Source organism: Cydia pomonella, unplaced genomic scaffold (genome assembly GCF_033807575.1).
Source record: "Cydia pomonella isolate Wapato2018A unplaced genomic scaffold, ilCydPomo1 PGA_scaffold_150, whole genome shotgun sequence".
Classification (NCBI taxonomy): domain Eukaryota; kingdom Metazoa; phylum Arthropoda; class Insecta; order Lepidoptera; family Tortricidae; genus Cydia; species Cydia pomonella.
The window spans coordinates 292,457-304,899 of NW_026907793.1; the positions used below are offsets into that span (position 1 = coordinate 292,457).

Genomic DNA, 12,443 nt, shown 5'->3' on the forward strand with positions numbered 1-12,443 from the left:
GTAGCTAAACTTCAAGACCGAGTGAGGGATGACGAGATCCGACGCTGCACCAAGGTGAGGTCATTGCCAAGCTGAAATGGAATTGGGCGGGACTTGTTGCCAGGCAGAGTGATGGAAAAACTAAAAGGAAAAGTAAATGTCGTGTCTTACAGGGACCTAAAGAACTTGGCCGAGGACCGCGAAAACTGGCGTCTACTCCACCGACAAGAGCCATGCTCTTAAATGATGAGGAGAGTGATGGCAGGTGAACCAAAATGTCGACAGATTGGCGCTTTCGGGTGAAAGAAGCACCTGGCATCCGTTGGCTCGTTGGGTGGATGACATTCGAAAAATCACGGGACACTTCTGGATGCGACCAGCCCAGGACCGGGATTAGTGGCGTACTTGAAGACAGGCCTATACTCAGCAGTGGGCGATTAGAGGCTAAAATGATGATGATGATTAAATTAATAACAAACAAACAAACAGATAATAAGTTTAACATTATTCTTTCCTTAACGTGCCTAAGCTAAAATTACAATATAAAGTGTATTTGGAAGGATATTTCGAGTTGTTAAATGCTAATCCAAGTAATTGGCTGGGCAATAAGCACATTAGGTATAGATCGCGATTCAGCCCACTCGATAGCTCACATTAGTATTCTAAGTACCTGGGCGACCGAGCTTTGCTCGGTTACAACTATTTATTGTAATATGATGGTGTATAGGTGGTGTATGGTGTAAAGTAAAATGTGAACTGACAATTATTATTATTTACAATCGATTTTAACCTTACAGCACTTGTCACGGAGTAACGCCATCTAATGTCAATTTCTCTTATTACATAGGTCATTTTTTTACTAAATTAAACTTGTCTAAAACAATAAAAATTAAAAAATTATATATAAACTTGAACATATAAAAAAAAACAAAAGTTAATCACCGGGCGAGATTCGAATCAGCAGTCCGCGTCTTAACCCGCTGGACCAGACGGACAGTGGCCGGCAACACGAAATTAGCGACCATATTCTGCGTCGAAAGAAAAACGCATGAAAACTCGAAAACACGCGTTTTCCGAAACATAAGACTAATCTAGATAGATTGTATACCCCCAAAAACCCCCATATACCAAATTTCAGCGAAATCGTTAGAACCGTTTCCGAGATCACAGAAATATATATATATATATATATATATATATAAATATATATACAAGAATTGCTCGTTTAAAGGTATAAGATATGGTGGATAAATAACAAAGAGTGATTTTAATTGCAGAAGAGATGTAAAGTCTAAGGCCCGATACAGAACTTGCAGTCGGCTTGCAGTCCATCTGTTAAGGTTCGGAAACCGTTTCAATTTCCAAACCGTTATCATGTACTTGGCGCAAAACCTTTTAATTCCGGTTTCGTCCGTAAAACCGTTATTTTAAACCGGTTTTTAGGAATACATTTTCATAAAGTTCTTGTCAGATTAACCGGTTTAGAACAATAAAAACCGGTTTTTTCCTATGTCGGTGTCTTTGTTTACGCGGCACACCACCAGGCCGACCGACCGTCTCGTTACTCGTCAAATAAAAAGGTTTATTTATAATAAATAATAAAATATCATTATTCAGTAATAAAGGACACATATTTGCTTAAATTTTTGTTTACAACTACGTAGTTAATTAACTTAGCAAGTAGACATAGCACAGCACAGTTACACGGCCAACTCCAGCCCCTAAGTCAATAGAATAAGGTGTACAATTGGTCAGTTAACTGCACTGTTAATGTTACTCGTACTTATATGATCTGTGCTCGTACAATAAAGTTCTTATAATGATCGGGCCCTTATGAAAGTTCTTCAGAGTAAAAAAAACCGGTATTTATAGTTCGTGTTATCCACGATGATGCGTAGATTTGTGAAATCTAACCTTTGATAACATAACATTGCACGCATCTTCGTGATTGACACCTGTCTTGCGGAACGGACCTATTGCCGCGAACTGGACGCAAGCGGCGCGCGGCGCGGCGTTCGCGGGCTAACGGTGACGCTCGGTCTAAACCTGCATAAGGCCGTAGATGTCCGGTGTTTTCGCCGGACAATTGTCCGGGTTAGGCGACGATGTCTGGTTTTCTTGAGTGTAGCTGTCGGTAGCCATGTACAAAACCGGACGTAGTCGCGTAACACGGTCCGGTTTCCGGCGAAAACACCGGACATCTACAACCGGCCTTACTGCTGCGACATCACTGCGGCGGCCTTGACGTGAGCGCAATGTCAAGCGTCTGTCAATTTCCTTGATAAATGTAGTGACTGTCGCGATTATAGCGTAGCGTTCATCCGTCACAAACAGCAATGCAGCTGCAGTTGACCGAATTTACTGCAGGAGATTTGTTGCCTAAAAGTCATTTGCCATTTGGCATTAAGTCCGCAGTCCGTTTGTACATTGTTGTATATATTTTGTCCAACAAAGTAAAAATAAATAAATAAAGTCAAAATCGATCTTACTGCCCGGATATTTGACATTTGCGGCAGTAATGCAGTAATGCTGGTGTAGTAAAGTCTGCATCCGAATGGTATATTTATGCTTGAATAAAAATATATCAGTATAAGCTACAGTAGGTTAAAAATACCAAGAGCCTGTTATCTAAATTCGTCAATTGAGGACGATTTACTAAATTGACCCACAAACGCAGTAAATAACCCGTGTACTGTACGTATTGTAGATGTAGGCGTTCATTGAGCTGAAGCAGTGACGGGTTAAGTAAGTTCACGTAAACAGTTAATCTATTACTCGCAGGCTTGAGTCATGAGCGTTAGCGGATCAAGTTATAGAAGTGCATAGCACTGAAATAACAATGGTTAAAACCTATAAAAATATTAACATTCGTTTAAGGTGCCTTTGTCCCTACTATACCTACTCGTATATTAATAAATATACCAAATTTACTCCGTCTGTTTATCTGTTTAATACCTCTTCATGATTTAACCGCTGAACCGATTTAGTTGAAATTTGATATGAAGATACTTTGAGGACATATGTTAGTTTTTATCAATCATCATCATTCCACGCAGACGTCACGGGCAGCAGTTAGTAATTCAATAAAACAAAACTACAAGATATAAATGCACTAACAACATCCAATGTTCATGTTCATGTTAACTATCAATGTTCTGAAAGCACAGCATCATGGTACCCCTTATCGCTCCCGCACCTGCTTAGCAAATACGCCCCGATATGCGAGTGTTGGCTTTGTTGCATCGCTTATCGCTCCCGCTCCCGCCTCCGCTCCGCTCATGCACTTGCGCCGCCCGGATGCAGTTAACTACTCCCCGACATGCGAGTGTTGAAGCATTGCATTGTTGAATACAAGTCGTGTTGCTACCCAGATGTTGGAAGAGATGGATATGGCGTGGACATGGATGTGTTTTTTTTAATGCTGTGAGATAAGGTAAAATTGTATACAATGTTCAAACTGTATTGCTAAAATTGCTAAATAAATAAAACTGTATTGCTGATATGCATCGTGTAACATCTTAAGATGGGGCGTTAAATTACTTAAATAACACCGCTTACCGCTTGCGCCAGGCCGCCGCTTGCGCCGCCTCCGCTCCTACTGAGACGGCGCAGAGCGGACAATGGCATTGGTTGTAATCCAGCGGAGCGGAGATTTGAATTTGGGGAATTGGTTGATTCCCCATATGTCCGCTCCGCTCCGCCGCAGTGGACAGGCAGCCTTATGCTAGTGAAGTCAGTGTTGATTAATTGCATTTTTGTATATAAGTCGTGTTGCTACCCAGATGTTGGAAGAGATGGATATGGCGTGGATATATGGATGTGTGTTTTTTTTATTCTGAAAATGCTGTCAGATAAGGTAAGTTACATTTTTTACAATGTTCAAATTATCTTGCTGATCAGATATGAATAATTTAACTCCTTAAGGGGGTGTTAAACTACTTAAATTACACCGCTTACCACTTCCGCTCCTACTGAGGCGGAGCAGAGCTGAGATGCGGGGAATTAAAAGGGAAAAATTGCTTTGCTATCCTAACGAAATAACGGTACTTTTTCTATGAAATTTCTATTTCGGGAGAAAACGGTTCCCACTAACTAAATCTTAACAAATCACTTTGATTTTGTTGTCGATCGCTTCAGTATAATATTTTAGGTTTAGAGGTTTCGCTTTAAAATAAAAAATAAAAAAATATTTTGCATTGCAAATTTTGACAAAAAGGGAAACTTATAAACCTAGTTTTTTATTGTGTCAATAACATACTAAAACATCATGGAGAACGGAAAATATTTAGAAGTGAAAAAACATTTTCTCTCTCTGTATAGTCTGTATGGACGAGTAAATGTCGTTTACTTTGCTCTTAACCAATAGCATTGGTTGTAATCCAGCGGAGCGGAGTTTTTAATATGGGGAATTGGTTCATTCCCCACAGCTCCGCTCCGCTCCGCCTCAAAGGACAGGCAGCCTTATGCGCCTGCGCCGCCCGGATCACATACGAGTGTTGAAACTTTGCATTGTTGAATAGAAGTCGTGTTGCTACCCAGACGTTGGAAGACATGGATGTGGCGTGAACATGGATGTAGGGTGGACATGGATGTGGGGTGGACATGGATGTGGGGTGGACATGGATGTGGGGTGGACATGGATGTGGGGTGGACATGGATTTGGGGTGGTCATGGATGTGTAAAAAACTTCTATTTAGTTATTGCTGTTATACACAACCTAATAGTGTTTGAGTTTGTAGAATTGTCTCGATAATTAATGGCCTTTTGAATGAAAACTTCAGTTGGCCCACTCAAATATACTTTATTCATGTAGGCCTAGCAACAAGCACTTATGAATAGTAAGACAGTATTACATATAATTATTTTAATCTAATTATCAGAGCAATTTATTGATGTTGTAAATATTATTCCATATATAATACTAATGAATATAATTCATAGATCAAATTTAATACTAAAACTTTCACAAAAGTGTCATACAAAAAAAAATGTATAAAAAATACTAGTCTAGATTGTTTCTAGAATACATTCTAAATGTCAAACAAATATAATAAAAACAACAAAGGAAATACATGCATTGCAGTCAGGGATAAACGCCTGTGTCAAACATGAATTTTCTTATACAGATTAGTTAGTTGCCTGCAATAATTTACGGGCTGAATTTAGGTCATAATGAGCAACTTTTACTATGGGACCGATCCAGAAATCGCGAAAAAAAATAATGTACTCCCCATATAAAATAATAATAATAATAAAATAATTTATTGTGCACTACAAAGAAAAATACACGTTACAAACAAAGAAAGGACATAAGTGAGTAGGTAATAACAGGCGGACTTATCGCTATAAAGCGATCTCTTCCAGACAACCTTCAGATAGCGATTCAGTGGCTATAAATAAAGTTATTGGGCAATGAAAAACCACATAAGTGTAAAGTTTAGAAAATGTCAAAGACAGACAGCCAGAATGTATGAAAAAGCCAAATCTTTTTTCGCGTTTTCGGGGTTGGTTGCTCAGTATGACCTATATATTCACCCCGTATATTATTGCAGGTGATTAGTCACCTGAGGTGATTAGTTTAGATAACTTGTATGTATAGTACTTATATGTGTATATATTTAAACATATAAGTACATTGACTAGCGCTGCACTGTGCCCCTAGTGTAAATTTAGTCAATAGCGAAACGTGACGTACGCGTTTGCGTTAAGTCTCATTTTGTATGGGTTTTTGAACAGCGCGCCAAGCGGGACGTTTTGGAAAGTCAAAAATCTCATACAAAATGACACTTAACGCAAACGCGTTCGTAACGTTTCGCTGTCGAAAATATTTACACTAGGGGTACATGTCGTTTATTAGTGTAGGTTTTAAGGTTCTGACGGAAGATCAGCGCTGTGGTCTCCGCAGCATTTATGCTGAGTCAGCGCCTATTCTTTACCACAACACATGACCCTCTACTAATATCTCTATTAATCTAAAAATAAGACACGTAATACATTTATTATGATTATTGACGTAATTATTGATATTAGTGTCAAATTGTATGTTACTTTTTCTTTTGTCTCTTGTCAATTTTCTTTTTCTCTTGTTATTTGTTTGTGTCACGAAGAATGTAAGTTGTGGTTGAATAAAGATTTTATCTATCTATCTATAAACATTCTGTATATATGAAACTATGAATCTACATATGAAACTATAGGTCTATTCTTTGTCTATAAGTTTTGATCAAAAAATTGTGTATGACTGTTTGTTTCTAAATAAATAGAAAAAAAAAATATATAAATTTATACTTAAAATGTTGGAGGTACAACAGACTCATGCTTCACTAATTTCCACTTAACAACAACATTGCCTCATTCCATTTATTCTAATAAGGGTGTCCACGAAAGGACAAACAATAAGAAGTCGTAGTTTAAACTTTCAGATATTTAATTAAAATTATAAAAAAATACAAAGTGTGTATGACACGCAAAGTTCCGTTGTAGAGATATGAGTAGGTATTGACAGATATACGATGATGTGGAGTTATTTTGACACTTGGTCCGTGACGTAGCTCTACTCGTCCGGTAATCATGTTAACCGTTCCGTTTCGCGTGAACATTATCCCCGCCCTTGAAAGCTCCTGAAGCTTTCAAGACTCTGCGTCATCTGGGGACGGGAGTAGACAGATGCGGTTGATGGCCCGACGAACGGTGCCTCGAACTGTGGAAATGTCAGCGACTCGAGGGATGCCATCAGTGCCTGGGAAGATTCGTTCGACCCTGCCGAGGCGCCAGTTGAGTGGCGGTGTGAGATCCTCCTTCAGCAGAACAAGGTCATTTGGTTTAAGGTCCTTGCATCTGAGCTTCCACTTTGTACGCTGCTGCAATTCGGGGACGTATTCTGAGCTCCAGCGCTTCCAAAAATGTTGTCGAATCTGTTCAAGTCGCTGGAATCTGTCGAGCCGATTTGTGTTGGAGTCTAGTAAGCACGGCGACGGTAATGCAGTGAGTGGCCTACCTATCAAAAAGTGTCCCGGGGTGAGAGGAGCGAAATCTTGGGGTGATGAGCTCAAAGGACAAAGGGGACGGCTGTTTAGGATGGCCTCGATCTGACTGAATAGGGATGATAGTTCCTCGAACGTTAAATGGGCATTGCCTAGGACCCTATTCAAGTGATACTTGGCGGCTTTAACACCGGCTTCCCACAGCCCACCGAAGTTAGGAGCGTATGCTGGAGAGAAGCGAAATTCAATGCCTTTATTGGCTGCAAGATCGATAATGTCATCCGTATTAAGTTTTAAGAAATCGTTAATTTCCCTTGCAGTAGCAACAAAATTCCTACCATTGTCGCAAAAGATTTGTTTAGGTTTGCCGCGACGGGATACAAACCTTTGGAGGCACAAGGTAAAAGCGTCTTTAGACAGCTGACTGACTGCTTCAAGATGAATGCATTTGTATCGGAAGCAAATGAAAATGCAAAGATATGCTTTCGTTATCCTGCATCCTCGGCCTTTACGATCGGTAATTAAGAATGGCCCGGCAAAGTCAGTTCCAGTCGTGTAAAATGGGTAGTCGGGAGTAACTCTCTCAGCGGGCAGATTGCCCATTTTATTTGTTAGAGTTTTGCCTCTGAAACGCCTGCAGACAAAACAAAGGTGATAAGTACGCCTCGCTAAATTTCTTCCGCCTATAGGCCATATGCGATCCTTTATGGCACCTAACAATAATTGTGGTGCAGCGTGAAATAATAGCTGATGCTCTTGTTGAAAGAGCAGCTTAGTAAAGGGGTGGTTCGCGTGTAAAATTATAGGGTGCTTTTTATCGAAGGTATATACTGAAGCACCTGCCAAGCGACCACCAACTCGAAGGATTCCCTGAGTATCGAGAAAGGGATCAAGAGAGATAACATTGGATTTGCGATTAAGAGTCTTTTTGTTCTCTAATAGCCTTATCTCGTTACCAAAGGATTCATTTTGAGAAGACTTGACTAAAGAGTCAAATGACTTATTTAGTTCATCAACTTGGAGGGGACCAGATAGTTTGTAATTAGGCTCTCTGCAATTGTGGATGAACCTGTAGACAAAAGCCAGAGCTCGTTGTAATCGGCAGAGTTTTGAATAATTTGAGAATTGAATTAAAGGTTCTGTGATTGTGACTGTATGAACCTTCAATTCTGGCAGCTCGTGCGGGTCCTGCTTGGGGGTGTAGTTCAGCGATGGCCAGGATACTTCAGGGCCTTGTAGAAAGGTAGGTCCTTGCCACCAAGCGGAGCAGCCGCCGATGCGATTCGGATCAAAGCCACGAGATAGAAGATCTGCTGGGTTTTCTAAAGTGGGAACGTGGCGCCAAGCAGACACGTCAGTTAGTTCTCCTATCTCGCTAACCCTGTTAGCAACAAACGTTTTTAATTTGTTTGAGCTTGTGTTTAGCCACGATAATACGACGCTTGAGTCAGTCCAATAGACATGACGCGATATTTGGCAGCGGAGGGCGTCAGTCACTGTGACGCTCAATTGGGCTGCAAGAAGGGCGCCGCATAATTCCATACGCGGGATAGTGACAGGTTTTAAGGGAGCGACTCGGCTTTTAGCGCACAGAAGGCGCACTAAAATTCTACCCTCAGCATCTATAGATCGGAGGTAGACAGCCGCACCGTACGCCTTTTGAGAGGCGTCACAAAAGACGTGCATTTCCACGGATATGTAGTTGTCAATCAAGACTCGCCTAGGGATTGACAAATCAGAAATGCTATTAATGTTATCAGCAAACTTCTGCCAAGTTGACTGTATGTCTTGAGGAGCAGGATCGTCCCAATTTAGCCCCAAAGACCACAGACCTTGAATGATGAGCTTAGGTATGATTGTGCAAGGTGAGAGGAGACCAAGCGGGTCAAATATTTTAAAGGTCGAGGAAAGTATACTCCGCTTAGTTAGAGCTTCAACTGGGTCCATTTCAATGGTGAACCGTAGAACGTCCTCCGATGGATCCCAGTCAAGACCAAGGGTGTCAGTGGCAGCACTGAGCATCAGGTTGCCCTCGGTGTTGTTGGCTTCCGCAGTGAGTATAGAAGGTAAATTGGACCTATATTTTCTTAAAGGAAACCCTCCTGCGGCTAAGCTTTGAGAGACACACTTCTGAATAAAGCGAAGTTGCTCTTCATCATCATGCCCGGTCAGGAGATCATCGACGTAGAAATCCTTTTGGATGATGGTCTTTACTAAAGGATCTTGACACTCCTCACCAAGCTGCCAGATGCACCGAGTACTAAGGAAACTAGCGCTAGCGAACCCATATGTAACTGTATTAAGTCTTAGAGTTCGCAATGGTTGCGACTCGTCATCACGCCATAGTATGAGCTGCAGATTGCGTTGGGACTCGTGCACCAAGACCTGGCGGTACATTTTTTCAATGTCCCCGGAAAGCACAAAGCGATATTGCCGAAAACGGATGAGAATGTTGAAGAGTGAGTCTTGTATCGTAGGCCCCACCATTTGTAGGTCATTTATAGAGAGTCCAGAGGAAGTGCGCGCCGAACCGTCAAAGACAACGCGCAGCTTTGTAGACTCGCTTTTTTCCTTGATAATAGGATGGTGGGGGAGAAAAAACGCATTAGTAGGCTTTGGAATGGTCGAAGGAGAAAGATGGCCAAGTTCTTCATATTCGTGAATGAACTTGGAATAACGTTCCTTGACTTCTGGCTGCTTCCTAAAACGTCGTTCTAGATGAAAAAACCTTTTCTTAGCTGCATTGTAAGAATCACCCAAGCAGTCGGGCTCGTCTTTTAGGGGAAGTTTGACAATAAAGCGCCCGTCGTCTGAACGTTCGGTGGTTGCGACAAAGCTTTGTTCGCACAAGCGTTCCTGCTCGGTCAAAGGTTGTTTTTTCTGAGGTAGACTCTCTAATTCCCAGAATTTAGCGAGTTCGTCATGAAGGTCGCTTGTGCGAGCAAAGTTGCAACGAATCGTGGAATTAGATTGAGTATTAAACTGCTGCCTGGGACCTACGACTATCCATCCTAATTTAGTGCTCCGCAAAATAGGGTTGCCTTGACCTAAAGATTGTTGCTGAGATCCTAGTATATCCCAAAAGAGGTCAGAACCTATGAGCATGTCGATTTGGGACGATTTGTTAAAGCTAGGATCCGCAAGTTCAAAGGGAGCTAGATTGAGATGGCTGATGTCAAAGTTGACCTTGGGTATAGGTTTAGTTATCTGTGGCAAGACTGTGCATGTTAATATAGCACTGAACGAACTTCGCTGAGATTGAATTTCGACAATGCAACGATCGACCTTGATACTAACTTCAATGTCACATACACCTTCTAGCTTCTGGGTGAGATTGCTAGGTGTGAGAGAAGTCAAGCCTAACCTTTGCTTAATGTCCTGAGTGATAAACGACGACTCGCTGCCGTTATCAAGTAGGCAGCGCGCGGTGACTACCTTTTTTGAAGTCGGGTTTACCAAATTGACCAAAGCCGTTGCTAGTAGACCCTTAGACTGGGTTGGCACATTCAGCTTAGAAAGGTTAGCTTGAATAGCATCATCACTAGCCTCGGTTTCTTTGTGCAAGAGAGTGTTGTGACGTTGTTTACATAAACGACAGGTTCCTGGCAACCTACAACGTCGCACTTCATGCCCTACTCTTAGACAGTTGTGACATAATTTTAAAGTAGTTGCCTGAGCTAGCCTGTCCTCAGGTGATTTGGCCTTGAAAGACGCACAGTCAAAAATACGATGTTCTCCATCACAAATCACGCAGTGAAGTTGTTTGGAACTGGAAGGTTCACTGGTGTGAGCAACGAAGGCTTTGACACTAGGCTGACTGGGTTTAGACCGCTGCGGCAAAACAGGTGCGTCTGATTGGCGCTTAAATGACTTGTCCTGCTTGTTCCGCTGAACGGTTTCAAGGACGTCTGCACGACCTTTTAGAAAGGAATGAAAATTGTCTAGCGTAGGCATGTCCGCGAGAGAATTTTTGTGTTCTTCCCATTTTACAGACGTGGTGCTGTCCAATTTTGACGTCATCATAAAAATGATCAAGGTGTCCCATTGATCTACGGGCTGACCTAAAGTCTTGAGAGCACGCAAGTTCTTACAAACGTGGTCAACAATATACCTAAGACTCTTATCAGACTCACGCGTGATAGGTTCCAAATTAAATAATGATTTTAAATGATTGTTGACTAATTGACGTTTGTTGTCATATCGTTCGCGCAACAATTTCCACGCTTCGGGATAATTTTCGTCAGAAACCTCTAAATTACAAATCACTCGAGCTGCCTCGCCCTCTAAATACGAATTTAAATAATAGAATTTATGTATATTTTTAATTTTTTCGTTATTGTGTATTAAGGAGTGGAAACTTTCCCGGAATTCTAACCAGCGGTAATAAGTTCCGTCAAAAGTGGGAATTTTTATAACAGGGAGACGAAAACCCATAAGATCCTGGTCAGCGTTATGAGGGTTGGTCACGGTTGAGTTGTACTCATTATCACGATCGGGGTTATTACGCTTATGTTTGTCTAAAATATCCCGGGCCGTGGCAATACAATGGTAGAAATCTTGTTCGATTAAATCCCGTTCAGTCAACTCCGTGTTTAATGTGGCTTCATTTAATAATTCGACAACGGTAGGCAACGCGCGTTCTGTGCAATTGTTTATAGCAAGTTATCTCTTAATTATCGTTTGTACGCGTATTGCTTAGCTATATAGGCGCGTAGTGTTTACTATGATCTATAACGGTATATATTGACTTTGCGTGTTTAATAATAGGAATATTTGTTAAATATTGAATTTATATAAGTGATAATGGCTAAAATAGATAGATAAAATGCTAGAAAACGTAAATGAAGTGGCTGATTGCGTGAAAATAAATTTGGCAGCCCAAAGCTAGTGCAAAGAACTATGTTCTCGATTCTAGTCAGATCGAAGTAACAGTTAAAGGGAAGGAAAGAAGTGGAACGGTCTCACTTTTTATTTAGGTGAACCAATGCTGCGGTGCTGGTAATCCGTTGCTGGCCGGCTGGTCCCGGTGAGTCCAAGTTGTCCTTGTAGTCCTCCGAAATTGAAAAAACTCGATGTTTGCCTCGTAGCTCGATCGGTCTTCGTGTATACAGGGTGAGCAGGGTGGTAGACTGGGCCTTTGTAGACTTGGTTGGTAATTCATTTGCGAGTGCCCTTTGACCTGCTGCTCGCCGTTGTCCGATGCAGTGAATTTTGTGGTTCTTGTCCTGTCACGGTCGCCAGATTTGTCCACGAAAGGACAAACAATAAGAAGTCGTAGTTTAAACTTTCAGATATTTAATTAAAATTATAAAAAAATACAAAGTGTGTATGACACGCAAAGTTCCGTTGTAGAGATATGAGTAGGTATTGACAGATATACGATGATGTGGAGTTATTTTGACACTTGGTCCGTGACGTAGCTCTACTCGTCCGGTAATCATGTTAACCGTTCCGTTTCGCGTGAACAAAGGGTAATTATCT

The 12,443-nt window shown here is 41.3% G+C and overlaps 1 protein-coding gene across 1 annotated transcript; it reads right to left on the bottom strand.

Annotated features, from left to right (window-relative positions):
- Window positions 1–6,388: 6,388 nt before the first annotated feature.
- On the bottom strand, window positions 6,389–11,577 carry LOC133533304 (uncharacterized). The gene has a single exon (XM_061872268.1). The coding sequence runs from the start codon at window positions 11,394–11,396 to the stop codon at window positions 6,609–6,611; it is 4,788 nt and encodes a 1,595-aa protein (XP_061728252.1). The 5' UTR covers window positions 11,397–11,577; the 3' UTR covers window positions 6,389–6,608.
- Between the last annotated feature and the right edge of the window lie 866 nt (window positions 11,578–12,443).

What these genes read in the sequence shown, in the direction of transcription:
- LOC133533304 (XM_061872268.1), bottom strand. Translation starts at nt 11,396, where the DNA reads ATGGGTTTTCGTCTCCCTGTTATAAAAATTCCCACTTTTGACGGAACT.